Consider the following 27,600-nt stretch of genomic DNA (forward strand, 5'->3'; position numbering starts at 1 on the left):
TTCCCGTCTGTGGTACGCGTGTCCATTTGTAGACGATATATATAGTTGTCTGGTTATAATAAATAAACTATGACAATAAATAAAACATGTATTAATTTAATAATAAGTGGAATTTCATTTCCTTTTTATTGAACTCCTGTTTTTTTAGCCTATATGTCACTAAAAAAACAGGAGTTCAATAAAAAGGAAATGAAATATTGTTTTGGTAACATTTTCCAATAGGATACTTATTATTAAATTAATACATGTTTTATTTTTTTTTTATTTAAATGTGTGTATATACGTTTAATTAATGTATATATATATATATATATATATACACATTTAAATAAAAAAAAGTTTAGTACACAAACGTTTTTAGGCGAAACCTCACCGCAAAAAGGTAAACTAAATTTCGCCTCGTCACGATTCTACGATTATATGTAAAGATAAAAAGACATCAGTGGTACAGTTTAACTGGCTGTGTACGTGTATGTACGCGGAAGACTCGATGCACTGCAGAATTACATTATTAAATGATTATGCTATATGAAGATTGTTTGCACAATGATAGTCATCGTTGCCAAACCGTAGTAATATGTAATAGTGCATTATACGCACTATTTCAAATCTGGCACGGGATTTATGTGTCATATCGTATTATGTGTTATGGAAACATTTAACGGTGTTTTATATTACGAGTTACGATTACGACATATGCACGTAATTATTTCCTCACTTGAATAATTGAAAGTATATAACGGTGATATTGTTATTTAAGATTATGAACTCGTCTACGTCACATGTTGCCCGTTTTTGAAACATTTTTTGACGGCCTCGGTGGTCTAGCGGTTTTGCCGCTTTACTTCCGATGTTCGCAGGTTCGATTACACGCACAGTGTAAACATTTCTATACATGGATATGATTGTTTGTATCGGTCTGGGTGTTTTTTATGTATATTATGTATTTACAAAAAAATAGGTAGGTATGTAAGATCATATGCATTTTGTAAAAGTTTTTAATTTGAAATTCCAGACAGACAGACACTTTTATTTTATTCATAAATGAATATAATAAAAGTGTCTGTCTGTCTGGAATTTGAAATATAATTAATTATATATTGAGAGATCAAATACAATTGTTTTATTTGATCCCTCAATATCTAATAACGTAATACTAGTAAGGGTTAATATGGTATGAAATATCAATAATAGCGGTCTAGAATGTGAATTTATTGTATAACCTTGACTATACTATTATTGTGGAATATTCCGATGCGTACCGTCCATCATTGTTCGTCGCCAGTTTTATGGGCAATAACGTGTAACGTGTAACCATAAATACGGATAGTGGACGTCTGAAAAAGTCCATACTATGCAACCCACTGACGTGTCTATGCTATATTGATACTGTACGACTTTAAAGGAAAATCTTATTAATTCAAATGTATTATTATTGGCCCCAGCTCTTGCCAAATATCAATTATCGATGGCAGCTGTAAAAGATAAACAGTTTTATATTCAAACACTAGCTGTACCTGCGACTTCGACTGCGTGGAATTTTGCAATATTGCTTTATTTTTCTTAATTTCATAAAAGAATTTTTCTATCATAAAAGTAGCCTAAGTTACTCCTTATTACATCAGCTACCTGTAAGAAAAAGTTCCGCCAAAATCGGTCCAGCCATTTCAGAGATTAGCCGGATCAAACAGACAGACAGACAGGCTATACTGTATATATATGTATACTGCCCTGCCCTCGTATACTGTCAGCGCAAGAGAGTATCATTTCATTATCACCTATTAAAAAACACGTATAGTGATCTTACTTAGTCTGATTGACCTGCATTCATCATAGAAAATATCATATTATAAACATGATTTTTTCCATCGGTTGTAGTCATAGCTAGTAATAGGAATTAGGGAACGCAATGCACTAAGGTAGGTCCACGTCCACTTGTGTTTTCTTGGAAAATACTGTGATTAATCTGAAACAACTGATCTGAGTGCATTCTCATTCTATAATCTTACACTAATGCTTTTGTACCGTTAGTGGAGTGCACCATACCATACAAAAAAAATACTCCTTCATCCTAAGTCTATATGTCTGGAACTCGTACATATTTTATACTTGCTACCCAACCCGACTTCGCTCGGGTTTACATGTATTATACATATAAACCTTCATCTTGCATTCCTCTATCTATTGCTGAAAACTACATTTAATTCCGTTGCGTAGTTTAAAAGATCTAAGCATACAGACAGTGGGAACGAGTTTATTACTATGCAATGATGTATATGTATGTGTGTATACAACTATACAAATACTATAGTAAATACACAACGCGAACTAAACCCGGAACTTTATGAGTAATGTACATTACTTTACGAGTATTAGTATCATACTGCCGGGTCATTAATGTTGCCATATATAGCACAAGTTTATCAACAATCTGATTACGATTGCCATTCTGGTGGAATTAGAATAAATGCGTGAAATTCTATTCTTTAGTTAATCTGTAAATAAAGTAGAAAATTATTAAAAGAAAGAAAGAATAATATATTTATTTTTATTATGGTTTCCACTCAGGCTGTAATGCCGAAACGCTGATTTTCAGTGGAATCTGTTATTAATTAATTTAAAATTTATAAATTGTATACTGTTGCCTGCGTGAACGTGCGCTGTTGGTGGTATTTCTGATTAGGTGTAAATGTATGTTCTGATAAATGAAGGATATATAGGTAAAACAGAACGAACGATACAGTGGAAATTAGAATTTCTAATAGAATTTTCTTAAATTTTTGTTTAATTGAAACAAAAGATTAAAATAACTTGAACTACAGAGATAAGATATAGAGGCATGTCGCCTTAGTCCTTCGGATTCAGGGCTTCGGAGGTGTGAGACCTACCATAGGATAATAATGTTTTTATATACAAATTCTAACTTAAAATTCATAGCGCTGACAATATTATCTGTTTGCACAAAAATTGAGTACGTAGTTGTTTCTATGTTGATTATCGCTTACCTAATCCTTGTTAATGTATGTATACTTAGAACAACATTCGTTTAAAATTAAAAGAACAAGACACAATTTAAATTTTCTTCATCGTTCTTCTTCTGATGAACCTACATTCCGAATGAATGGTAGAATAAAAAAATGTGACTATTCCAAAGTGCCTATAATTTGAATTTTGTTTATTTGAATAAAGATTATTTCTATTTATGTTCTTTATGTTTTTCTTTATAGCGATTGTTTTACTGATGCCTTTTTTTGTATTATTTTTTCTCTTGAAGGTGATCTAAATATTACATTATATATAATTATCTTACCAAAGAACGTGTCTCACTTTAAACTATTTAAATATAGTCTTCCGTAACATATACTACAACATATAATAGTTATGTGATTATTACATAAACTAATTAATATATGTATACTTGATTCACTTGTTCAGTTATAACGGATGGCTGAAGACACATACGAGATGGTTATCTGGCAGGTTTTAATTAAATATTACCGCGACCTTGTTCATATTAATAACATCAACTCACGGCCACAGTGGCACAGTGATACTCATAAACCGTGTTACGGTTTCTGCGTTATTATTATTTTGGGTTCGATTCTCATTCAGATTAAAATTTAAAATTCTGAAGAAAATAAACAGAAACAGATTGGCCGTCTAAGCAAGTTTTTTTTATTATATATTATTTATACATTCAATTTATTCATTGGTTAGTTTGTAGAATACATTCTAACTGTATCTTTAACAGGTTTTTTAACAGGTACATAAAAATATATTAATTTTTTTATTTGATATTTCTATAAATAAAAAGCTATTGTTAATGTGTTGCTAAGTGCAAAACTCAAGAACGATTGAGCCATTTTTACTCTTATCTGTACGCCTTTTTACAAAAATTGCTCAGACGGAGTAGTATGAAATTTCACACACTTATAGTTCTTTTATATAGAAGGAGTACAGAATGCAGTAATTTTTTTTAAGTTATGCATAAAAAATACACTATTCACACGACTATGTAATTGACACACACGCTTATAAACTCTTTTGTTTCTTATTCTTTATATTATATATGGTTATTATATATTATACTAGCTGTACGCGCGACTTCGTCCGCTTGGAATTTAACTTTATTTTTCTAAAATAAAAGTAGCCTAAATTACTCCTTATTACATCAGCTAACTGCCAAAAAAAGTCCCGTCAAACTCGGTCCAGTCATTTCAGAGATTAGCCGGAACAAAGAGACCGACAGACAGACAGACAAAAATTATAAAAAAAAAGTTATTTTCGTTTATGTACCCAATGCATATAGTAAAAAACTGTTATTTCAATATTACAAACAGAGACTACAGTTTTATTTATATGTATAGATAATATTTTTTTATACATTATTATATATATATAAAGACTTTCGAAACGGTCAGAATGGAATAAAGCGCTACGGTATTGAGGGTCACCTGAACTTAATTTCACTTACATTAGTCTGGACCCAAGATGTGATAGGTACTTCTAATTATATTCATTAAGTGCATGATAAGACCTTGGGTGCAGTCACGGCATGGCCTCTACAATCCAGCAATTGAGCAACACCCCTTCTAAACAGTTCCTGGCGTTCCGCGCGTTGTTGAAACCGAAATGACTTAATGATTTTTGTCGCGAAATCTGTTTGGTAATCATTAATACCTCAATAGATTACGATTGTCATTAATCATCAGAGTTTTTCTCGGAGACTAATCACGTATTTTGTTGAAATTTTACGTAGCATTTACGAGTTTTTATTACGCATTTCAATCACAGGTCTTTGTAATTAAAGTACGCAAATCGTTGAAATTATCGTGTGCTCTATCTCTACCAATATTTAGATTTTTAATTTTAATCAATAAACTCAACACATATGTGACAGATTTTAAGGATACCTTCTTAACTAGGTAGACTGTGAATGTATTATGATGAGATCAAATAAATTAACGTAAATCTGATACTTCTCCACGTTATCGTAATTAAACAGGTAAATGACGATAATGTACGATTTCATATTTTGGTAAATAATATAATTATTTTTATTTATCTTTAGTCTTTACCTATATTATGGTCAATGAAATGAAACATGTAATTTTTAGACTTATTTGAGTTAAACATACAGGTGATGATAGTGGATTAAGATGGTACGGTAAAATACCGTTACAGTATGTCTACCACAATTTAAAACGATTAAATTATTTGCGAAAAAAAATCTTAATTTCCAGATACCTATTTAATTAAGTACTTCTAAAATCATATTCGTTATAAATCAACGCAAATAAATGCATCATGCAAACCATACTTGATTAGTATATTTTGTTTATTAGAATGTATTGTTTTGTAAACATCAATCGATCAACAATAAGCAAAAGATTCCATTGTCTATATTATAAGAGCGCTGCTCATCACTAACACATCATCAACAAAATGTTGACCGCGCTGTTATTAGGAAGGTCTATAAAAGAATTTTTCAGTTTGTTTCTTGGTGAAAATGGTTCTGTTACATGAGTCTTCAACCTGACTCTCTTCGTAAATTAAATCGAATCAAAAATCATTTATCCGTGTGTGATATTTTAGTCGCTTATGAACTTCACTTTTCTACTTTGTTTCTTATTGAAAATGGTTTAGTTTCATGGATACTCAACTTGGCTGTGTTGTAAATTAAATCAAATTAAAAATTAATTTATGATATAGGACATTTTAGTCGCTTATGAACATCATGTTTTTTGTAGTAGTATTTTTTTCCCTACAATCTTCGTATACACTTCTACTTAATATAGCCTTCAGGACTGTAATGTAGTGTGAGTAATATCTGTTTGTGCTAGTTGCAAGTACCTCAGGAAACACCTTAATTGGCTCATTAATTACAACCTCTAGTGGTATAATTATACAGTTTGACACAAGCTGCAATGTGCAACAGAAAAACTTCCAGTTTCTACAATATTGTTCTTATAGGTAGTTTCTACCATAGACAATCGGGACTTATATTAGAATTTCGATATTAAAATAATAATAAGATCAGGGTAATTCAGCGCCAACTAAATTGTGTTATGGGTACTAGAAAACTGATACAAATAATTTTTTTTCAAACGTAAATACATACATATTATGCATATAAACACCCACACCAATACAAACTATCATACTCATGAATGCAAATCTTTGTGCCGTGCGAAGAATCGAACCCGCGACCATCGGAAGTAAGGCAGTGTGCTAAACCGCTAGACCGCTAGGCCGTCATATCCTCGACGTGGTCCAGGGGAAATTTAATTTTTCTCTTTATAAAAATGGGGTAATGGATAAAATTTTAACAAACTGTATGTCATATTTATTTATATTTTGATAAACAGCCTAAAACATAAATTTCGAAGACCTTGCTTTAAAAAATATATTCTATAGAAGTTGTATGCATCCTTTCATCTTCACTTTCAACCTATTTTTGGCATTAAAAGTTTTAGCAAGAAAGCGAGACAGACAGATAGACAGAGTTGCCTTCGCATTTATAATATTAGTAAGGATAGGAAAAGCGATTGGCAATTTGCAAGTCGTTCGATGGCTTTGTTTTTTTCTAGTCACAAATAAGCAAACCTTGCGACACGTTATTTAACATTGAAATGTTTACTAGCTCTGTATGTGCATTCAATAAGTATATCTACAGATATACTATGTATACGTTTGTATAATTCTAATCTAATCAGATACATGGAACTACGTAATGCGAATTATTTACTTCCTATTCTTGTTCACGCCTTTGTTCCATCTCTTGTTTATAGAACAACGGGCTTTTGTATAAACCTAATTTAATATAAGGCCTAAATCTACTTTAATATAGAAGTTCTCAATAAAGAAAGATTTCATTTTTTATATATACACACTGAACAATTTAGACAGCGCAATCTCAAGTCCCGAACTAAGCAGAGTTTGTGTTATGCGTACTAGACAAATTATATAAATATTTACTTTTTTACACATGAATACAAATATTTGTACCCTGCGAGGATCGAACCCGCGACCTTGGGAAGCTAAACCACCGTAGCCGTGATAAATATCATAAAAAGTGTATCTATCTCCTACAGATAGATACACTTTTTTTTAGTGTGTATCTATCTGTAGGATAAAGTTATCTTTTAACGACTGCAGGTTTGACAAAATATGTAGATTATATTACTAGGTCGGACATAGTCTATTTCATATATCATGAAGAAATTTAGACAAAGTCGCGAATAACAATTAGTTTTTAATAGCAGCTAAATTTGTTTATATTTTTTACAAGAAACTATTTTTCTTTAATTCAGGTACGATGCCGTCACTCTTAGAAGCTCTAGAGCGCAAATATGGGGCTAAGGGCGAAGTGAATCCCCCCATCGATGACATGCCAGTCGCGATATTTGTCCCCAAACGCTCGCCCCGGTTGAGTGTCCCCACATTACTGGTGCTCAATGACTGTGACATAGACTGCGCTGGGGACCCCTGCGCCCTGGCGGATAAGTGTGCTGATGTCGTGGAATTGGACATCGCTAATAACAAACTCACAGAATGGCAAGAGGTAAGATCTTCAACAGAATCTATACAAATCAATAAAATTGAAGTGTTTGTTAGTAATTTCAAATGATCAGCTTTTCACTAAATGGAAATGACAATATATACGATACTTACTCAAGTTTTCACAGGTTCGTTTCAAAAAACGATCTTCTATAACCGGAAGATGGTTTAGTATTACATTGCCCATAGTGTTTTATGTTCAAGACATTGTGTTCGAAGTGCCTCATCTTTGCTGTTTATATGTATAGAGGTCACGAGACGCCTAAACTAGGCGAACAATTGGTTATATCCGAGAACATACGTTTTGATTTATTATTCTATGAAATGACTGAACCGATTTTAATGAGACTTTCACTCACCGATTGTAAATGTTATAAAGAGTATAAAAAGAAGTATTGGTACTGATATTGGTACAAACAATGCCTGCGAATTAACGAAGACAACAACATATATACTTAATGTAGCAATTCTTTAGGTCTTCGCTGTACTGGAGCAGACGCCACGAGTACGCTTCCTGAATCTAAGTTTCAACCGGCTATCAGCACAGATCCAAGCTGCCCAAGCTCTCCGGCCACGATGGGACAGTCTGAGCCATCTCGTCCTAAACTCTACGTACGTCGGCTGGCCCAGTGTCCACGGGCTGCTCAAAGCTCTACCAGCTCTTGAAGAGCTGCATTTGAGCCTCAATGAGTATTCGTACGTGGACTTAAGTGGCAATGAGGTGAACGAGAAGGACCGTTGCGAGGATTGTTCTCGTCTGAACATAGAGAACAGCGATACTGTCCACGAGCAACTGAAGAAACTCCACTTCTCCGGGAACCACGTCAGCAGCTGGAGGGAGATATCCAAACTGGGTTATGCCTTCCCTAATTTAGAAACGCTTTTGTTGAACGACTGTCCCATAACAACATTAGCACCAGATCCGTGTGAAAAATGCCAAGATGACAATGGAAATAGAAAGAGCCACGATGCATTCCCGTAAGTTTTAAATCTGTTTATATTTTTTATTTATTACTAGTTTTGAATCTTTGGCTTTACCCACGTGAATTGGTGAATTTCAATATTCTATATTGAATACTTTGAAACTATTCAATTAAAACAAGATAGCAAATATTAATATATAGGTATATCCCCTCAGTTCATATATCTATGTCCACCTCCAGATGCACTGGGTACCCAGCGGTAAATAGATATCCAGTGCCTTTGACGCGTACAACCCGACATTCCTATATAAAATTTCCAAAATTATGAGCACCCGGGCGGAACCAGACTTGTCACTAGTATGCAATAAAGTGACAATAAATGCATATTTATTATTTTATAAATGAACATACAACATACATTCTAATATAATTAAAGTATGTCTGACATTTAATTACATACAATGATTACAAAATTTCGATTCATTATCTCAAACTAACATTATATGTTCTCATTGCCATTGACCCAGTGAACAATCGTGACCCATTGTGTTACGACTTACAATATGTTATCGGGCGGTCTTATTATTGTTTTAATACGATGATTTTTGCTATTCCAGTCGCCTCAGGTTCCTGAACCTGAACAACACGGGGCTGGCCACATGGGATGAAGTGGACCGGCTGGCACGGTTCCCCGCCTTGAAGAGTTTACGGGTACAGGTAAGTTATGTGTCTATGTTACCTTCACGATATGCTTTTTATTTGTATATAATGACTAGCGAGCCGTCCCGGCTTCGCACGTGTGCAATGCTGGTACTAAATATGCCTACCTACTAATTGTATTGCTTAAATTGCAATTTTTCCCGTATAATGTAATGGATAAAAAATGGTTATTATGGGTTATCCTTATGAGATAGACATATACTATCGCGGACTTTTTTGTTGATCTTTTTAAGGTGTGTAAATACTGTATTACATTATTTTGATTTATCTCGTGGGGTTCAGCCAGCGTTTGCAAGCTCAAAAATATGTGTTTATTTACGACATCACTCTCCTCTCTAAATTTATCAGTGTTTCTCTGCAATATTACGCTTGTATTATACATATAAAGCTTTCCTCTTGAATCACTCTATTTTAAAAAAACACTTCAAAATCCGTTGCGCAGTTTTAAAGATTTAAGCATACATAGGGACAAACAGCGACTTTGTTTTATACCACAATTATGTATGTTGTGATGCTCCCGCCACTACTAAACCCTTCTATAAATTACGTCATACGTTGAGATGGGAGGGGGTCAAAGTGTGACGATTCGTGACAGTGACATTCGTGAGGTGTAGGTCTTATATTTCATAACGTCATATTCAAAATATATATGTTAGATTTTGATGTCACAAAACGCGTGAACTATTAAGTAATAAAAATATTTCCATTTAATAAAATTTCAAATTGTCATATCCTTATTATGGCGATTGGCGTCACATTTATATATGAAGACAGAAATATACTTATACCACAGATAATATAATATTACATATACTAATATTATATAAAACACCTAGTCCCAAGCTAAGCATAGCTTGTGTTATGGGTACTAAACACAAAATGCTTATATACTTTTTTTGTAAATACATACAAAACGCCCGATCGATATAAACAAATAATTGACATGAAAACAGATAATTGTACCGTGCCAGAAATCGAACCTGTGAAATTGAAAATAAGGCGATGTGCTAAACCAATACACCAAGGCTGTCAGAGGGCGGGAGTCACACAAATGTATAGGACTTGAAATAATCATCCCCCCCCCCCCCCCCACACCACACCCCAATCTTCCTAATTATCGAAGTGCAACCATTAAATCTTAAACCAATACCTGCCAAGTTTAATGCCGGCCAAATTCTATTAACAATAGCTTTGTATAATAACGCTTCCGATTTAAAGATTACCAGATACCGAGCATTCTATTTTAATAGCGTGCCTTCTTAATTTATCCGGGTTGGAACCCTCGGGAGCTCCGCGATGCGGGTTAAGGTCTTCCCGATATAGTGGCGGCCTACTTGACTCGTTTATTACACAACCAATAAACACTCGGGCACGCATAATTGCGTCACGTCCGCGCTGCGTATGCGCACGCATATCAGGAACATCGGGCGTTTTATCATCACAGCCTTGGGTGTCGAACTAGTTGGATTTTACATTCTATGTGTATGTATTTACTGCTTATTATGTATTTGTAGCAAAAACGTGGAATGAATGTGTATTTTATTTGATATTTTTTAATTGATAGACTTCCTGGTCAATATATATCTATACAAATTAATAGAATTGAAATATAATACAATAGATGTGATAGATGATATGAATAAAAAGAGTATGCTCAGTTATGATGACGTAGTGGGAGAGGATGACTTGCTGCGCCGACTCCAAATAATGGGATAAAGGCAATGATGATGATGAAATAAATTAAAATTGAAGTGTCTGTTTGTAATTTCAAATTACATATGAAAGCACTAATTACATATGAAAGTATAATGTACTTATATTTTAAAAATATTGTTTTTTATCTCACTCCCTGTTCGATCTTTGTAATCTCTGAAACGACTGAACCGATTTTCACAGGACTTTCACTCGCAGATAGCTAAAATTATAACGAGTAACTTTGGCTACTTTTTTTAGAAATATTATTTATTTTTATTAAATAAATCCGCTCGCGGATAACAGCTTGTTCGTATATACGTATACTAAAAGCGACTAATGCCAGGCGACTTTAAGGAAGTTTTGATATAGAGATTTTTTTACAAACAAGTAACTGATCTGATGGTAAAGATTTACCATTTCCTAGGATCGCCTGAAACAACAGTAGTATAAAAATCACATTGTCGAATTAAAAAATATCAATATGCATTGATCAAATATCAATTTTTAAGATTAAACACTTTGCTAACATAATGATATACGACATATCGCATGATGTAAAAATGAAAAAAAGTTGAGATCTTCGTATTTTTTGAAGTCGGTTAAAAACAGTCTCCATATTACCTTAACCCCAGTTGTTGGAAAAGGTGAGCTACTCAAATAACAAAGGTCTAGGCATGATCGTTTTAGATATATCCATATGCTACGCCTCATAAACTCCAGAAGTTCATGGGCAACCCTATGACATTCCCGCAATCGAGGTGCAATAATACGAAAGGTCTAAACAGCATGTGGCTCGTTGCAAACTAATATAATCCATAATTTAAATGCATAAAGCTACTATTCGTTTGTTAATCTCACATCTGATATGTGACCGTCACGCAACAAGGAATGTGAAAGTGATTCTGAACAACTGCAAATAGGTATTGTATTGTTATTTTAAGGTATCAGATCGATAGGACTGCATTAACTACAGGTATAACTTACTACACTTTGTACAAAGTCGTCAGCGTGGATTCTGTTTCATCTACTTTGGCGGAAAAAGCTAGATTTTTTTTGTAAATACTTAAATAATATACATATAATACACCCAGACCGATACAAACAATCAGACTCATAAATACAAATGTTTACACCGTGCAAGGAATCGAATCCGGAATCTTCGGAAGTGAAGCGCTGTGCTAAACCGCTAGACCACCGAGGTCGTCAAAATAATGAATATCAATGTATAAGTGGTATCATGGTTGTCGTATGATAACGTGATGTCTGACATGTTCATGTATATAGACGAGTTTATAGTTACCAACACGTAGTCCTCAGCTTGTTTGCAATTCGAATTACATAAAAAAATAAGTATATACTAACTACCGTTTAATACCATATATCAAAGTCATGATTACAAGCATTGTTACACATGTAATGCAATAATTTCTATTATAACTGACGTGCGTGAGGATGTATATATGAGTAGACATATACAAGTGTGAAAAAACGTCATATCTTTTCAATTTATGTAATTTTTTATATGAAACGTATACGAAGTGGTTTGCTTCGTTATTTCTTAATCCAAACTGGTGAGGAAAGCTGTTTAGTTTCTTTTCCTGTGCCCTGATAAAAAGAAAAGAAATAGAAATCAGAAGAAAGTATATCCGTACAGTCTTTATTCATTGATTCCGTCAAAATTCATTAAACACCAGTAGTCATAATTTTGAATAAATAGTTAATGTTATTAGAAAGGTTATCGTATAAAATACTCACAGATAATAATAAAACAGAACACTCTTTTCCAATTACGTTAGAAAATAAAAAGATATATAATAAAATTTCATTGTACTATTTTCGTTATCTATGCATATGCACGCGCATTTTCTTTTTACGTACTATAACTTAAAGATTTATTTAATTATAGTTGTTAATTACGGCTCATAATTATATGATTTGGTATTGAATATCAATTTTATGTAGATTGTACAATTATTGTTATGAAATTTCTGTTTCATTTCACAGATTATATCCTAATTTATGCGGTAAAAACCACAGACAAAAATAAAAGAAACTAATCTCGAAATCTGGAATCGTTCTACAGTAATAGCAATTAAGTATCGAATACAGTATTTAATGGCATAATTTCAGCATCGTAACAACATGGCCTTCAGGCATGATGGATTCACGGCACTTAAAAGATAATATTGCACGAAATAACAACTGAAATTAACGGAAAGGCCCCATGCTGAGTCATATCGAAATTGCAATACCTAAATGTAATAAGTGAACCAATGCAGAGCATGCATGGTCGGTCGTTCACATTCACAGTTGATTTACTTAACCTTGTAACTTTTTCTTCATTGGATTAGTGGTTTAATACTGCTTAAACTTCCGATTACTTTCTTGTAGGCAAAAGATCACACCTTGTAATTGCATCTTATTTTTTGGCATAGGACCGCCAGTAGAATAGTCAATTACTACAGGGAAAGAACAACGGGGCATTTGGTTCCTAAGGTATATAATAATTTAGAAGTGATAACAATAAAATTCAAGTTTAAGCAGACCAGTACTATAGTCAAAATTATAAAAAAGACTTTTATGTAATGTTAATAAATACACATTAAGTAAAATATTGTTAAATATCTGTATAAATGTGTATCTATAAATGTGTTTAGGTAGGTAAGTATTGGTATTAAGAAATATGAGCTATATATTTCCAACAAACCGTTCTGCACTTTGGCGGGCCATTCAATAATGATAAATATTCCAACGTTTAAATAAAAAAAATACGTTTCAATTGTGAAAAGCTCTCGATATTACTGAGATCAGAAGCAGACCGGGCTTTATGGTTTGCCATTGAGATGAGAGGATTGGCCAGACAAACGCTGCGTGACCGTTTCTAGCTGTTTCCATTTACATTGCTGGTGTATCTTGCACCTACCGATGGTTGCGAGTTCGATCTCTCCAATCGTAAATGTTTGTATTCATAAATATTATTGTTTATACGTCTGGGTGTTTGTCTATGTATATTAAGTAATACATTTAAAAATTTCTAGTACCTATATGATCCCACTGCTCAGGATTAATCTCCTTGCATAAAAGAAATTTACAAGTTGTTTCATATGATGGCATCCTGTTAATGAAAAAATAACAATACATTAAAAACGCGGAATTATAATTTAACTACAAACAATTATTAATGTGATAATAAAGTACATAATATGTACAATCTTGGACAACTCACACAGCACCACCTAGTTCTAAGCCGAGTTTGTATTATGGATAATAAAACTGATTTTGCTATTTTTAAATATTTTATCTATATACTTAATATACATAGAAATGAGACCGACAATACAAAGAGTCATAATTATGAATATAAATGTTTGTATTGTACTGGGAGATTGAACATTCATTATGTATGGGTATTAATCAAATTGATGTTTTGATGAATGGCTGTAAAGTTGTAACATAATGCTCAGTAATTAAATTGTCCAGCAATATACTCTTTACAACTTCAATTCGCGTCTCTATGTTACTTAACATAGAATTACTTGGACGCAGTTTCATAATAGTTAATTGTATAAAATTATTTTGCAATTTTACGTCAATTTTCATCCATTCCTAAGGCGACATTCTTAGGTAAACTTTGAATTACTCTCTAATCTCCTAAATTTGAATATGTGTATAATAAATCTGTATTATTGTAAACATGTATAACATTTGAAATGAATAGAGCTATGTTTCTTGTCAGTTCTTGAAAAATTTGAAATTTTGAATTATTTATCGCACTGGATGCTACCGTTCTGAAGAGTTACATGTCATTGAAAATATAGTATATCTGGTGCAATTGCGCAAGCGCATTAAAGTGAAGGGAACTATTACATTGCATTCTGCACTTCATATTTTGACGTCTAATTCATATCAAATATAAATTTATATTTAGCTTAATTTATAATTATATAAATAGTTTATAATATATATGTATATACACACTCGGCCACGCGTTGCTGTGGCTAAGGTCAAATAATATTGCAACTGTAAATTGAAGCTATCTTATCCTATAATGTAAGCTATCCTATCTTTCAAGTTGGATCAAATTGCACACAATGTGCAAATTAAATTTGCAATCGGTTCAGTAGTTTAGGAGTCCATTCCGGACAAACAACGTGACACGTAATTTTTATCTGTAAAGATCCATTTATATGTATCTAGTTTAAATTATTATTATTACTATACATATCTGTTTCTTGTTATTCTTAACATTATTTTCCTTCATTGCTATGTGATTATCTTTGTCTCCTTTTTTGTAAGTAATCTACCTACTTGTTACTTTTATTAGTTTCCCTAAACTTGCCTTGAATAGATTGCTTTCGACGGTAAGGCCACCTTATTGTAAATGTAAGTCTATAATACAATATTTGTATCTACTTTACTATATTACAAATAGTATGTTCTTCAAAATATACGCTATCTATTTATCACCAAATTGTCAGTAAAAACGCATAACTGGAGAGATAGAAAAACGCAAGAGGGTTAATGAAACAAAGAAGTAGTTGTTTAATAGAAAATTTACTGTTAATTATAATTATTAAGAAAGTAATTTATTCATCAATATGTCGACTTATTATTTCATTAATAAACTGTACTACAATAAAAAACAACATTAACAATCAAATTGCTTCATTTTGAAGTCGGTATAACACATTACCTGCGTGGGGTGACAGCAACAGTCAACCAGTTTACTGGCGTTATGATTCACGTGGCGATGAACAATGTTTTTGTACCTCCGCCCACATACGAGTCACCATCAACGGTCAGATTTATATTTTTTATAACGTTAAAGAAAATTAATAAACTCCATTGCATTAAGAAAAATGGATATATGACTTTGATGCTTTCATTTTAAAGACGATTTCACATAAATTTGTATTACACATCGTGGCATAGATAAAAAAAAAGACATTACTCGCGACTTCGCCTGCGTGGAATTAAATTAAATAAGATTTTTAAATTAAAAGTAACCTAAGTTACTTCTTATAACATTAGCTAGAGTGAGACTTTCATACGCATTTAGCAAAATATACATAAAAAATTTTTGTCTGTCTGTCTGTCAAAATCAGTCCAGTCGTTTCAGAGATTAGCAAGAACAGTCTTACTAATCTCTGAAACGACTGGACTGATTTTGATGGACTTCCATTCGGAAATATTTAATGTTATAAAAAGTAACATAGGCTATTTTTATTTTCAAAGTTATATTAATTTTAATGAATAAATAAGTTAAAAAACGGACGAAATCGCAGTAAACAGTTACACCATAAATCTTATTAATATTATAAACGCGAAAGTTTGTGAGTATGGATGGCTGTTTTTACTCTTTCACTCAAAAACTACTGAACGGATTTTGATGAAACTTTACAGTAATATAGCTTATACAGCAGAATAAGATATAGGCTGTAAATTTCACGCTGGTGAAACTGCGGGCACAGTTATTTCCTATATATAATAATAATATTAGCATATGGTACCCAACCGAAATATATACGGTCACCAATGCATACAAACGCTGTAATCGATAGGACGCACTGATTCAGAACGGAGCCGGTACTGAGTGGGACGAAACCGAAATACTACACCTGCATTCAATTATACGTCATACGTCGTTTTAACGGTTAATTACTGCACACACTGATATGTCTATGTTAATTTTTTTTAATGTAACTATTTTCTGGCTACTCTAATGCTGTTGGCCGCAGCTGGCCTTTACAGCTTCACCGGATGATAAGGGGCGAGTGGATTGTGATAGTGAAGGATTTATGGAGCGGCTGAAGGCCAACTCCCGTCTGACGGATACGAATTTAGTCTGAGGGTACCACTAGGGTTCGAACCTCAGCTCAAACCGTCCTAATTACGATCCCTGTTTGAATTGGACGGGGGTGAATCGAAGGGGCGGCCGGGGGCACCAGTTTGGAGCGCCCGGGTGCCCAGTTGATTGCACGGTATAGTTGAAGTCGTCGTCTTCGCCGGCGAGGACGGTGTCGTGTGTATGTGTGAAAGTATGGTCGGGATGGGACGGGTGGACCCGTAGGGAGACTGCCGTTATTGGGTCGTCGGGACTTTATGTAACTGAAATACTAAACAGTCGGTTATTCGGTCTATATAGAAGTTCACTTAAAAAATGTCAAAATATCTTTGAGTTTGATCTTTACTCTATCACACTTAAATAACTAGATTAATTGGGATGGAATTTGTTACACTGATAGGTGATATCCTAGACGTCAAATAGAAATAGGTTTTAGCCATATAAACACAGAATTGCGAAAATCGATTATTATTGAAAATAAGAAACATAATATATATTAATTTGCATTTAAATGTTCCGCCTTCCGTTTTTAGGCAAAACCAGACGATACTCGTTTGAGCACACGCGACGTGATCCTTCGTGGCTTGAACAAAGAAATACGAAATACATAGTATCGTTACATTTCAATCTATAACGCGTTTGCATAAGACTGAAATTTCATTGTTACTTCTCTAAACCACTTCCTAGCTACCATGTCGCACATATAAATCATCGCTCGTGAAACCTGTACTAGTGAACTATTCAGAGAGATACAAAGAATTTTACATCTGACTCTTCTTATGCAGCATCCCTGATCTTTAAACACTGGATCTCCATGTTTGTATTCTCATAAGAATTTTCATATGACAAAGAAAAAACATAACAAAAAAGAATTACCTATACCGGTTTAGTCTTCTCGCGTGATGCCGTGCCGAAGAGAAATAGAGATTCATTTTTATATACATATACAAAAGTATGCGTGATTGTCTGTTCGATGCATTTTCATATCTAAACGGATCTTAATTACATTTAACATTAAGATAGAGTGATATTAATATATATTTTGTAAATACATAAATACAAAGAAAATACCCAGACCAATACAAACAATGATGACTCATGCATACATAGGTTTGTACTATGCGTGGAATTGAACCCGTGACCATCGGAAGAAAGGATGTATTCTAAACAGCTAGACCACCAAAGCCGTATAAGAAGATAGTTACAAAACGATAAAAATAAATTGAAATCCATTATTTTTTACGTAATCCATTACAGAATTTTTATGGAAACATGGTGTGTGCACTAAATAACAACTATGTTTACATTTCGATCGTTTCTGAATATCAGGCGTTAAAAATATGTGTACAATTTATTTTCACAACTGTTTGAATTTTTCACGAAGTCCGCTGAAAATGCAACGAGTCCGGTATCTGCCCAGTCCATGTGAAGTTCCATATTTATTTACATTGTCTAAACTGTGCACATGTGCTTTTGATAGACACAACCTAATTTCTCACAATTTTCCCATAATTAAATTAACAGCAATGCCCGTGACTTCTTACACGTCTTTATTTACCTTCGTAGCAAAGCAAAACATTTACAATTTACAATAATCGGGCGGTGCGGCTAAGGCAATTTGTTCACTGGTGAGGTAATGGAGTGATTGATTTTAGGGTACAATGGGACTGACATGTACTTAGATGGTACAAAAGTCCCTAAATTTAAAAAGAAATTAAAAAAAAAATTTACAATAACATTAAATTTTAAATCTTACTAATATTATAAACGCAAATGTTTGTGAATATGGATGGATGTATGGATGTATGGATGTTTGTTACTCTTTCACTCAAAAGCTACTAAACTGATTTTAATGAAACTACAATAATATTAGCTTATATATCAGTATAAAACATAGGCTACAATTTTCATATGAGTGAAACCGCGGTCACAGCCTGTAAAGTATAATGTACTGTAAAAGTTTAAAAAATACTACCAAACTTTAGTAAAAAACATTAATCGTCTATGGTGTAGTAGTTACTGAAAAGTAACACTAGGCTTCCAAGCTATATCCGAGCTCTATGATTGCCTGGTGATGCCTCATCCAGAGACGAAGCACGTGTCACAATATGGGTCTAGATTCAATAACAGTCGGAATTTGATCACTAGTAGATAAAGTCGTAATGCTTCTACTAGTAGTAATTTCCGCAATCAGTATGTATGGTCTCACACCTGCTAATGATAGCAGACTTAAACAAAATAATGTAATATAAATTGTAAGTAATTGAACTCATATTAATCCTTACTAATATTATAAATGCGAGAGTAACTCTGTCTGTCTGTCTGTCTGTCTCGCTTTCACGACGAAACCACTGAACCGATTTAAATGAAATTTGGTACACAGTCTAGACCCTGACAAAGCACATAGGCTACTTTTTAATGCTAAACAAGGGTTGCAAGGGGTTGAAAGGTTATATAGAAGTATCGTCATTTTACGCGGACGAAGTCGCGGGCGCAGCTTGTTAAATATAAAACGTTTAAATCTCCCAATAATATTTTCCTGCGATGTGTGAATACACTATGTGATGTTTTTTTTTTATTTAAATATACTGTGTCCTTCCAGGGTTGGCCACTATGGGAGCGGTTCGAGTCAACGGAGCATGAGAGGCGGTTACTGCTCGTGGCGCGGCTGCCCCATGTGAGGACCCTGAACGGTGGGGGCGCGGTGCCGGTGGAAGAGAGAGACGCGGCCGAGCGTGCCTTCATTAGATACTACATGGAGAAACCGGAGTCCGACCGGCCGGATCGGTAAGGATTTATCATCTAATATATAAGATTCTCGTGTCACAGGTTTATACTTCTCCGAAACGGCTTGACCGATTTTGATGAAATTTTATATGTATATTCAGTAGGTCTGAGAATAGATTTATAACTATTTTTTTTAATTTTATTACTAAGTGTTAAGTAAGTAAGAGTGGCTCACTCGAAAAATTTATTTTCATTTTTTCGACAAAATTTTATTCATTATTCATTATGTTGTGTTGTGTTGTAATGTTATATTCACTCTTCTATCGCCAATCCCTGTTTTTTAATAGCGATATTAATTTATATGGCAAAATAACGGTTGCCGGGTCATCTGGCATACCTACGTACTCGCCGTTCCACCTTTGCTCGCGTGCAGGGGTGGACTAAGGTCTAGGCAACCTATAGACCCGTAATTTTTGGAGCCCAATTAGGTTTTTAATTTTTTAATATATATATTTACTTTTTAAATACAATGTCCACTAAATTCACATAAATTTATACACTTTTAACATTCTTATTTAATCAAAGTAATAATATTATAAATCCGAAAATAACTGTCTGTCTATCTGTTTTACTTTCACGCCAAAACCACTGAACCAATTTAAATGAAATTTACATTACCAGACCCTGAGTAGAAAAACTGACTAGTTGGGACGGTCGTGAGATAAAAATATTACATATGTTATACTATGACTCTCAACATTTTGTGCATTAATTTATGGTTATTTATATTAAGAAAATATATTTTCTCAATGAAATTCCAATATCAACCAGTCTAGTATGGTTCGAGTTTAATTATGTGCATAGATTCGAAGGTCCTTTCTATAAGGAGATGCGTGGGCGAGTTGACCCAAATTACTACAGAATTTCGCTAATAAGATGATTCTCAACGCTTTATTTTTTTTTATAACCCCAGGACAGCGACATCTAGTCCCAAGTTAACCAAAACTTGTGTTATACTAGATAGCTTTTACAAATACTTACATATAATATGGATGATACATCAGAGGCAAGTGCTTTGACTGTCTCCAAGGCGACTGCTGTGAATGCAACTCGGTCAAAACGCATAGTGAAGAAATGAATCCTTAAATTTTAATATGCATGGCTTCAAACTGCTTTATAGTTAGTTTGTTTACATTTTATCTTACTTATCTCGTGACTTGCAGGTATTTTTATAATAAGTGTATTTTAATGAAGGAATCTTGATTCACCTACTATTACTTTTTAATTTAAGTCACTAAAATTTAGCAATTTACTTTCCACCGACTTGTTTGTGTCTATAATTTTTATAGCCTGTCCAGAATAATAACACAGACTCTGTTTTTAACGTATGACGTTTCTGTTGTCCTCACTGTCAAAACTGTCAATTATTTGTAATTTTTACGGCACTGGAGACTTCAATCAAGTATTTTTGTCATTGTGTTTTTTTTACTTTTTTTATTTTTTATTTTCATCTAGCCATGCATGTTATTATTTTTAACCTTAATTCTAAATGGGCCTTTTTAATTGTATTCGTGTTGTAGTTTATTTTTACTAGCCTATCTTAATTTTTAATTGTAATGAAATTGTTGTGATAAGTAATTTTTAACTTTATATAATGACTGGCGGGTGGATATAAGTTTATATAACTTAATTTTGTTATAATTTACATATCATATTTTTTTTATATATTATATATACATAGATATATTTTATTATAATTTATTGTCATAAGTAAAATAGCATACGGTTAAATACGACATGCAGGATGATAGTTTCTACAGTATTTATTCCTCGTCTTCTTCAGATAACAACAGTTTTCACAGTATTCCCATTCCTTTACATGAAACATTACATACTACTTTTTCCGACGTTCCTAAAAATTTTAATATTGTACATATTAATGCACAAAGCATACCGGCTCATTTCCCTGATATGTTGGCAACGTTTGATGTAAGTAATATACACGCTATTTTCGTCTCCGAGTCCTGGTTGAACCCCTGTTTGCCTTCCGCAAGTTATTCTTTACCAGGTTTTGTTCTCCTACGCAACGATCGTATTGGCAAGGGCGGTGGTGGAGTTGCAATCTATTTACGTACAAATATTCCCTACAAAATAGTGTATTCCTCAAATAACCTGAATCCATCCCACGAAGCTGAGTATCTCTTCGCCGAAGTTAGTCTCTCCCACACAAAAATTCTTATTGGTGTATTTTATAGTCCTTCTTCCGCCATTAACTACTTCTCCTCATTAGAAAACCTCCTAGAAAATTTAACCCCATCCTATGAGCACACTATCATTATGGGTGATTTTAACACATGCTTACTTAAGAATGACCATCGCACAAACTGTCTTAGGGCTGTAGTGAACGCTTGCAATCTCGACATCTTACCTCTACAAGCTACTCATTTTTTTCCAAATTCCACTCCCTCTTTGCTAGATCTAATTTTAGTATCTCGTCCGGATTTTGTTGGGACTCATGGCCAGTGTGCTGCAGATGCGTTCTCCTGTCATGACCTCATTTTCCTCTCTTATAAAATTCGACCTCCTAAACGTAAGCACAAAATCCTCTTGCAGCGTAATTTTGGTGCTATTGACTTAGAATGCCTGCGTAAGGATGCTTCGGAGTGTGATTGGGATGCTTTGGATGAGGCGGCTTCAATCAATGAGCGGGTAGAATTATTTAATTCCATTATTACCGAGCTGTACGATCGTCACGCTCCCGTACGACCAGTTCGCGTTAAGCACTTACCGGCACCTTGGCTAACAGAAGAAATAAAATCATTACAAGCTAAAAAAAATAGAGCCAAGGCAAAATTTAAGTTGAACCCAGACGTCTATCGGGAACAGTATATTAGAGCTAGGAATCGCTGCAATAAGGTGTGTAGAGAGGCACAACGTCGCCACATTCACAAATCTATAGAGAATGGCAATCCGACTAAAGTCTGGAAATTTCTAAAATCTCTTGGGGTCGGGAAAAATAGCGTCACCAATTCTATCGATTTAGATATCAACAGCCTTAATAGGCATTTCTCTTCTTCAGTTGCAATCAATAGCAACATCAAAGCGAATACCTTAAATCAACTTTCCTCAATTCCAACCCCAACCATTTCATCTTTTTCTTTTAGTTCAGTTACGAATTGTGATGTTGAGAAGAGCTTACTCTCAATTACATCTGATGTTGTCGGTACAGATGATATCAGTCGTGCTATGATTCTACCTATCCTTGATATTATCCTTCCTATTATCACAACTATTTTCAATATATCCTTATCCTCTGGTGTGTTCCCTTCTGTTTGGAAAGATGCACACATTATTCCACTTCCCAAAAAATCTAATCCGTCCGCCTTTTCTGACTATCGCCCAATATCCATTCTTCCTTTCTTATCCAAAGCTATTGAGCGCCTTGTCCACCTCCAATTAAATAATTTCCTTTCAAATAATGATCTCCTAAACCCTTTCCAATCCGGTTTTCGTCCAGGTCATAGCACGACAACTGCCCTAATAAAAATCACGGACGATATTCGCTATGGGATGGAGAATTCTCAGCTCACTGTCCTTACATTACTCGATCTGAGTAATGCTTTTAATACAGTTGACTTTGATATCCTGTTACAACGTATGCGATCTCTTAACATATCTCCAATCGTAACTGACTGGTTTCAAACTTACCTGTATGGTCGCCGGCAACGTATACGTATAGACAATAATTTGTCTTCATGGTGCCATACCTCTGCCGGCGTTCCTCAGGGTGGCGTCTTATCACCTCTTCTTTTCTCATTATTTATTAACTCCATTACTCTTGAACTTCATTCCTCCTACCACCTCTATGCAGACGACCTACAAATATATTCACAAGCGTCTTTAGAGAGCATCAGCTCTGCTATAAATATAATAAATAAAGACTTAGTGAGAATATCAAGTTGGTGCCAATCTTTTGGATTGATTGTTAATCCCTCAAAAACCCAGGCCATTATCATCGGTAGCCCTCACTATGTCTCTAGGTTAAATTGGAGTTCTATTCCTCGCATTGTTTTTAACGGAGAACCTATAGACTATAGCGAAAATGTTAAGAACTTGGGGATTCAATTTGACCAAACACTTTCTTGGAAGACTCAAATTACTGAGCTCAGTAAAAAGATTTTTGCTGTAGCGGGTTCACTGAAGCGGTTACGTAATTTCTTACCGTTTAGCACCAAAATTACGCTAGCACACACCTTGTTCCTTCCTATCCTGGATTACGCAGATACGTGTTATTTGAACCTCACCGATAGCCAATTAAACAAGCTTGAGCGCCTTCAAAATATATGCATTAGGTTTATATTTGGATTACGTAAATATGACCACGTATCTCATTTTCGTTCTCAGCTCAAGTGGCTCCCGATTCGTCTTCGTCGTGACTGGCACATTCTCTGTTTACTCTACTCTATCCTATTTAATCCTGTTACTCCGCCTTATCTTAAAGAACGTTTTTTATTTCTCGGTGAGGTGCAGAACTGTGGTTTGCGCAGTGCAAATAACCTTCGGCTGAAGACTCCTACTCATACATCTAGCTACTACACAAAATCCTTCACTGTACAGGCGGTGCGTTTGTGGAACTCGCTGCCGCCCTACATACGTAATGCTCAGTCCCCAGCCATTTTTAAACATCTAGTCAAATCCTATTTTCTCTCTTTGTAAATATGTTTCCTTCTTCTACACTGTTACCTGTGACTTTTTAACTAGTATGATATAATTTTTTTTTTTTTCTGGTTTATATGTGTAATATTTGATTATGTATAATTATTTGATGTATACTATATTATTATATTATATTATTGTGTATTCGTATGTATGTATATATATGTAAATTTGTGTATGTACTATATTTTATTTTGTTTACATAAGTGTATACAATTTTTATGTTTCCACTAATGCGCCACCTATTCTATTTTTTTTTTTGTAAAGACTCTCTTTCCAAAGTTTGTCTGTAAGAGATTGCATTAGCGATAAGACCGCCTTTTGTACTTAGTTTTTTTTTTTTTGTTTTTAATTCATTCATGTCCTTTATATGTTGGTGCAATAAAGTGTTATAATAATAATAATAATGATAATGGAATGGTGCACACGCCTGCGCTACTTCGGTTTACGCTGTCGGGACATCAGTGGAGGATGATAAGATGAGCCTCATGTCTAGTCAATTAACACATCGTGCTAGATTCACCATGAATTTATCACGATGGTTTCCAGGGTGAACCACGTGCAGGTCAACCTGACATGCTGCATTGTACATATATGTATTGTAAATACATACATAATATACATAGAAAACACACAGACAAAAAAGTATGTATTTATAATTGATATGCCGTGATAATGAATTACTTTTCAAATAATTTAAAATTTTGCATCCCTAATAAGGCAACATAATGGGACATTAAATTTTATATAATCTTTATAATTACATGTAGACCTATGTTTATCGCAAAATAAATTTCATTTAATTTAATTTCAGATACTGGGAGTTAGTAGGCGTCCATGGTAAGCTGGACCCATTGGTGTCAGTGGACCTTCGACCAGAGAAGCGAGTCCAAATCACCTTCACGTGCGGGGACAACAGTGAAGTCAGGACTATCGATGTTTACAGGTGCTCATTCATTAAAATTCCTACTGATTAACTACCTAACAAGGGTGCAAGAGAAATAAAAAAAAATGTTATTCAAGGCCATTATCTTAAATGGGGTAGCCAGAAGTATATCAACTGTCAACGACTGTTTTTTTTTAATGGATGATAATGGAATGTTGAACTTGCCTACGCTAACGGTCTACACTAGAAGTAGTAGATCTACTAAACAACTGATACAAATACTTGAATACATTTTTTGTATTTACAAAAAAATGTATTTAAGTATTTGTATAAGTTGTTTTTATGTATTTACATATGAATGTTGACGAGCGTGCATGGCAATAGTTGTTCATGCACAGGATTTTCATTTAATATTAGACATAGACACATATATAAATAAATATTGTAAATAAACTGGCTTTCAAAAAAAGTAAGAAATTCAATTGAGTTTCTTGCCAGTTCTTCTCAATTGGATACTGAACTGGACGGTTAAAAACATTGACGTTCATAAGTGGCTAAAATGTCCTACATATATAAATGATTTTAAAATTGTATTTAATATGCATAGAAAACAATCAATACAAACAATGACATATGAATACAAATATTTTAATTGTGCAAGGAATAGAACCCGCCATCATCAGAAATAAAACGGTGTGCTAAAACCATTAATCCAACGGCATCGTCAATTTTGATATACGCCACAATTATCGCATTAACTTTAATACATTGGAATTTTCAGAACTGTCTCCGACCTGAAAACGCGACTAGAGCGACTGGCAGGCTTCCCCGCTTCGAAGATGAGACTGTTCTATGTCGATCAGGAGCTGAGAGACACCCAGGTGAATATATGTCCTTTTTTATGTTATTGGAGTCGCTTCTTCTTGCTCTTTCCAACGGCAACGGCCATTCCAAAGGACTAATAGATTACTCCATAATTTTTTATTTCACTGCTTTATTACTCTCATCAAGACTTCGAATTTATACTAGCTACCCGCCCCAGCTTTTTTTATATTTATTGGGGGGTTTGTTTTATTGTCAGGTGCTAAGACCTGTAACATAGCGACCTGTGCTCGGCCTTGTTTAAAATTCGCTACCTAGACCCGTGTCACTATATCCTGAGATACAAACCATTTTGTCCCGATGGTTTTTATCTCCTCAGGATATAGTATATACTTTCCAAAGGAGGACTATGGTATCGTAATTTTGTTTGTATATTTTAATCTAAAATTTCCCAAATATTCTACCATATTAGTACAAATATTGTGTAAAAATATAATTCATCACAAATTAACAAAGTATTTTATTTCTGGAGTTTTTCCAGGGGCCCGAAGAGATGAAGTATCCAACGAAGCAGCTGTATTCCTACAACATACGGTCGGGTGATGAAATAATCATCGACTCAAAACTGAAACACTCTGTGTCAGCTAACTCGACCGCGTGAAGCCATCGCCACAGTGTTGGATGCATTTCTATTAAGTAAGGCTGTCTACATATATTTAAGAGCGTGCACTATAGTAGTTTCAATATCTGAATTATTTGTCAATTTTCAAAAACAATGATTTACGGGAGACTACTTTTATCCTGCAGCTTTGACCGCGTAGAATGTCGTACGTTACTACCGGAATTTTTTTAAACCTTGAGTCATGGATTTTGGTACATATTAATATACATAAATTAAAATAGAAATCAAAATGGGTCTCTTTATAATATAGATGTTTATTATATATTTTATGTTAATTAAAAAGTGCTATGTGTAGCGAACTAAAACGTAAGTCATGCAACAATGATATAATTAAAACGTAAGTCAACATCGATATTGATGTAAAATTTAATTTGTATGGTAAACATTGTAAATTGTAATTTTATAATAAAAAATAATTGAAATCTTGAAAAAGCAGTATATTAAACTGTAATCAGTCATAAAACGTTTTACATGTTCTACCATAAAAATAAGTATATATGTGCATTTTTTAATTTGCTACCAAAACTAGCACTTTAAACAATCATAAATCAATAATAAAAGATCTTCACATCAAATTTCATTAGAAACAGCTATCAGTTTAATAGTGAAAAAATATAAAAGACAGACAGACTTAAGCGTTATAATACTAAATTGGATTGTTTTTGAGATTGATAAATGCTAGAATTCGTTAGTGACGCTCTTAACTGTGTGACGTAAGGCTGTTTCACATGTAATTGGACGAGGTTCGCTTGGAAAGCGTCAGATATCAGAAAATTATTAGATATTCTCTTAGTATGCAATTGGTAACAATTTGACCTACAATGCACTCTAGTTTAATTATTATCAGTATGTTGAAATAATGTATTTTGTTATATTACTACTGCCGCATATATTTTCAAATCGCCAGCTACTGAGATATTAGGTATCAAACGACAACAATAAATAAAGCTACTATACTACATCATCTATTTTATTATATGTATATTATTACAATATATATAATATAATATATATATTATATTAT

At 33.7% G+C, this 27,600-nt stretch overlaps 1 protein-coding gene across 3 annotated transcripts in view; it reads left to right on the top strand.

Moving 5' to 3' along the window:
- Window positions 1-27,576, top strand: part of LOC131855663 (tubulin-specific chaperone cofactor E-like protein) — a 46,793-nt gene extending 19,217 nt beyond the window's left edge. For 2 of the 3 annotated variants that reach the window (XM_059206963.1, XM_059206962.1), the window contains 7 exons: window positions 7,314-7,564; window positions 8,036-8,538; window positions 9,101-9,200; window positions 19,346-19,530; window positions 25,001-25,132; window positions 25,854-25,953; window positions 26,427-27,576. In XM_059206963.1, coding sequence (XP_059062946.1) covers window positions 7,319-7,564; window positions 8,036-8,538; window positions 9,101-9,200; window positions 19,346-19,530; window positions 25,001-25,132; window positions 25,854-25,953; window positions 26,427-26,555 — 1,395 coding nt within the window. In that variant the 5' untranslated portion in view covers window positions 7,314-7,318 and the 3' untranslated portion in view covers window positions 26,556-27,576. The remainder of the gene's footprint in view (window positions 1-7,313; window positions 7,565-8,035; window positions 8,539-9,100; window positions 9,201-19,345; window positions 19,531-25,000; window positions 25,133-25,853; window positions 25,954-26,426) is intronic. The other variant, XM_059206964.1, reaches the window with a different exon arrangement.
- The last annotated feature ends 24 nt before the right edge of the window (window positions 27,577-27,600 follow it).

The sequence above is a fragment of the Achroia grisella genome, unplaced genomic scaffold (assembly GCF_030625045.1).
Source record: "Achroia grisella isolate CSIRO2021 unplaced genomic scaffold, CSIRO_AGI_Agris_v1 utg146, whole genome shotgun sequence".
Lineage (NCBI taxonomy): Eukaryota > Metazoa > Arthropoda > Insecta > Lepidoptera > Pyralidae > Achroia > Achroia grisella.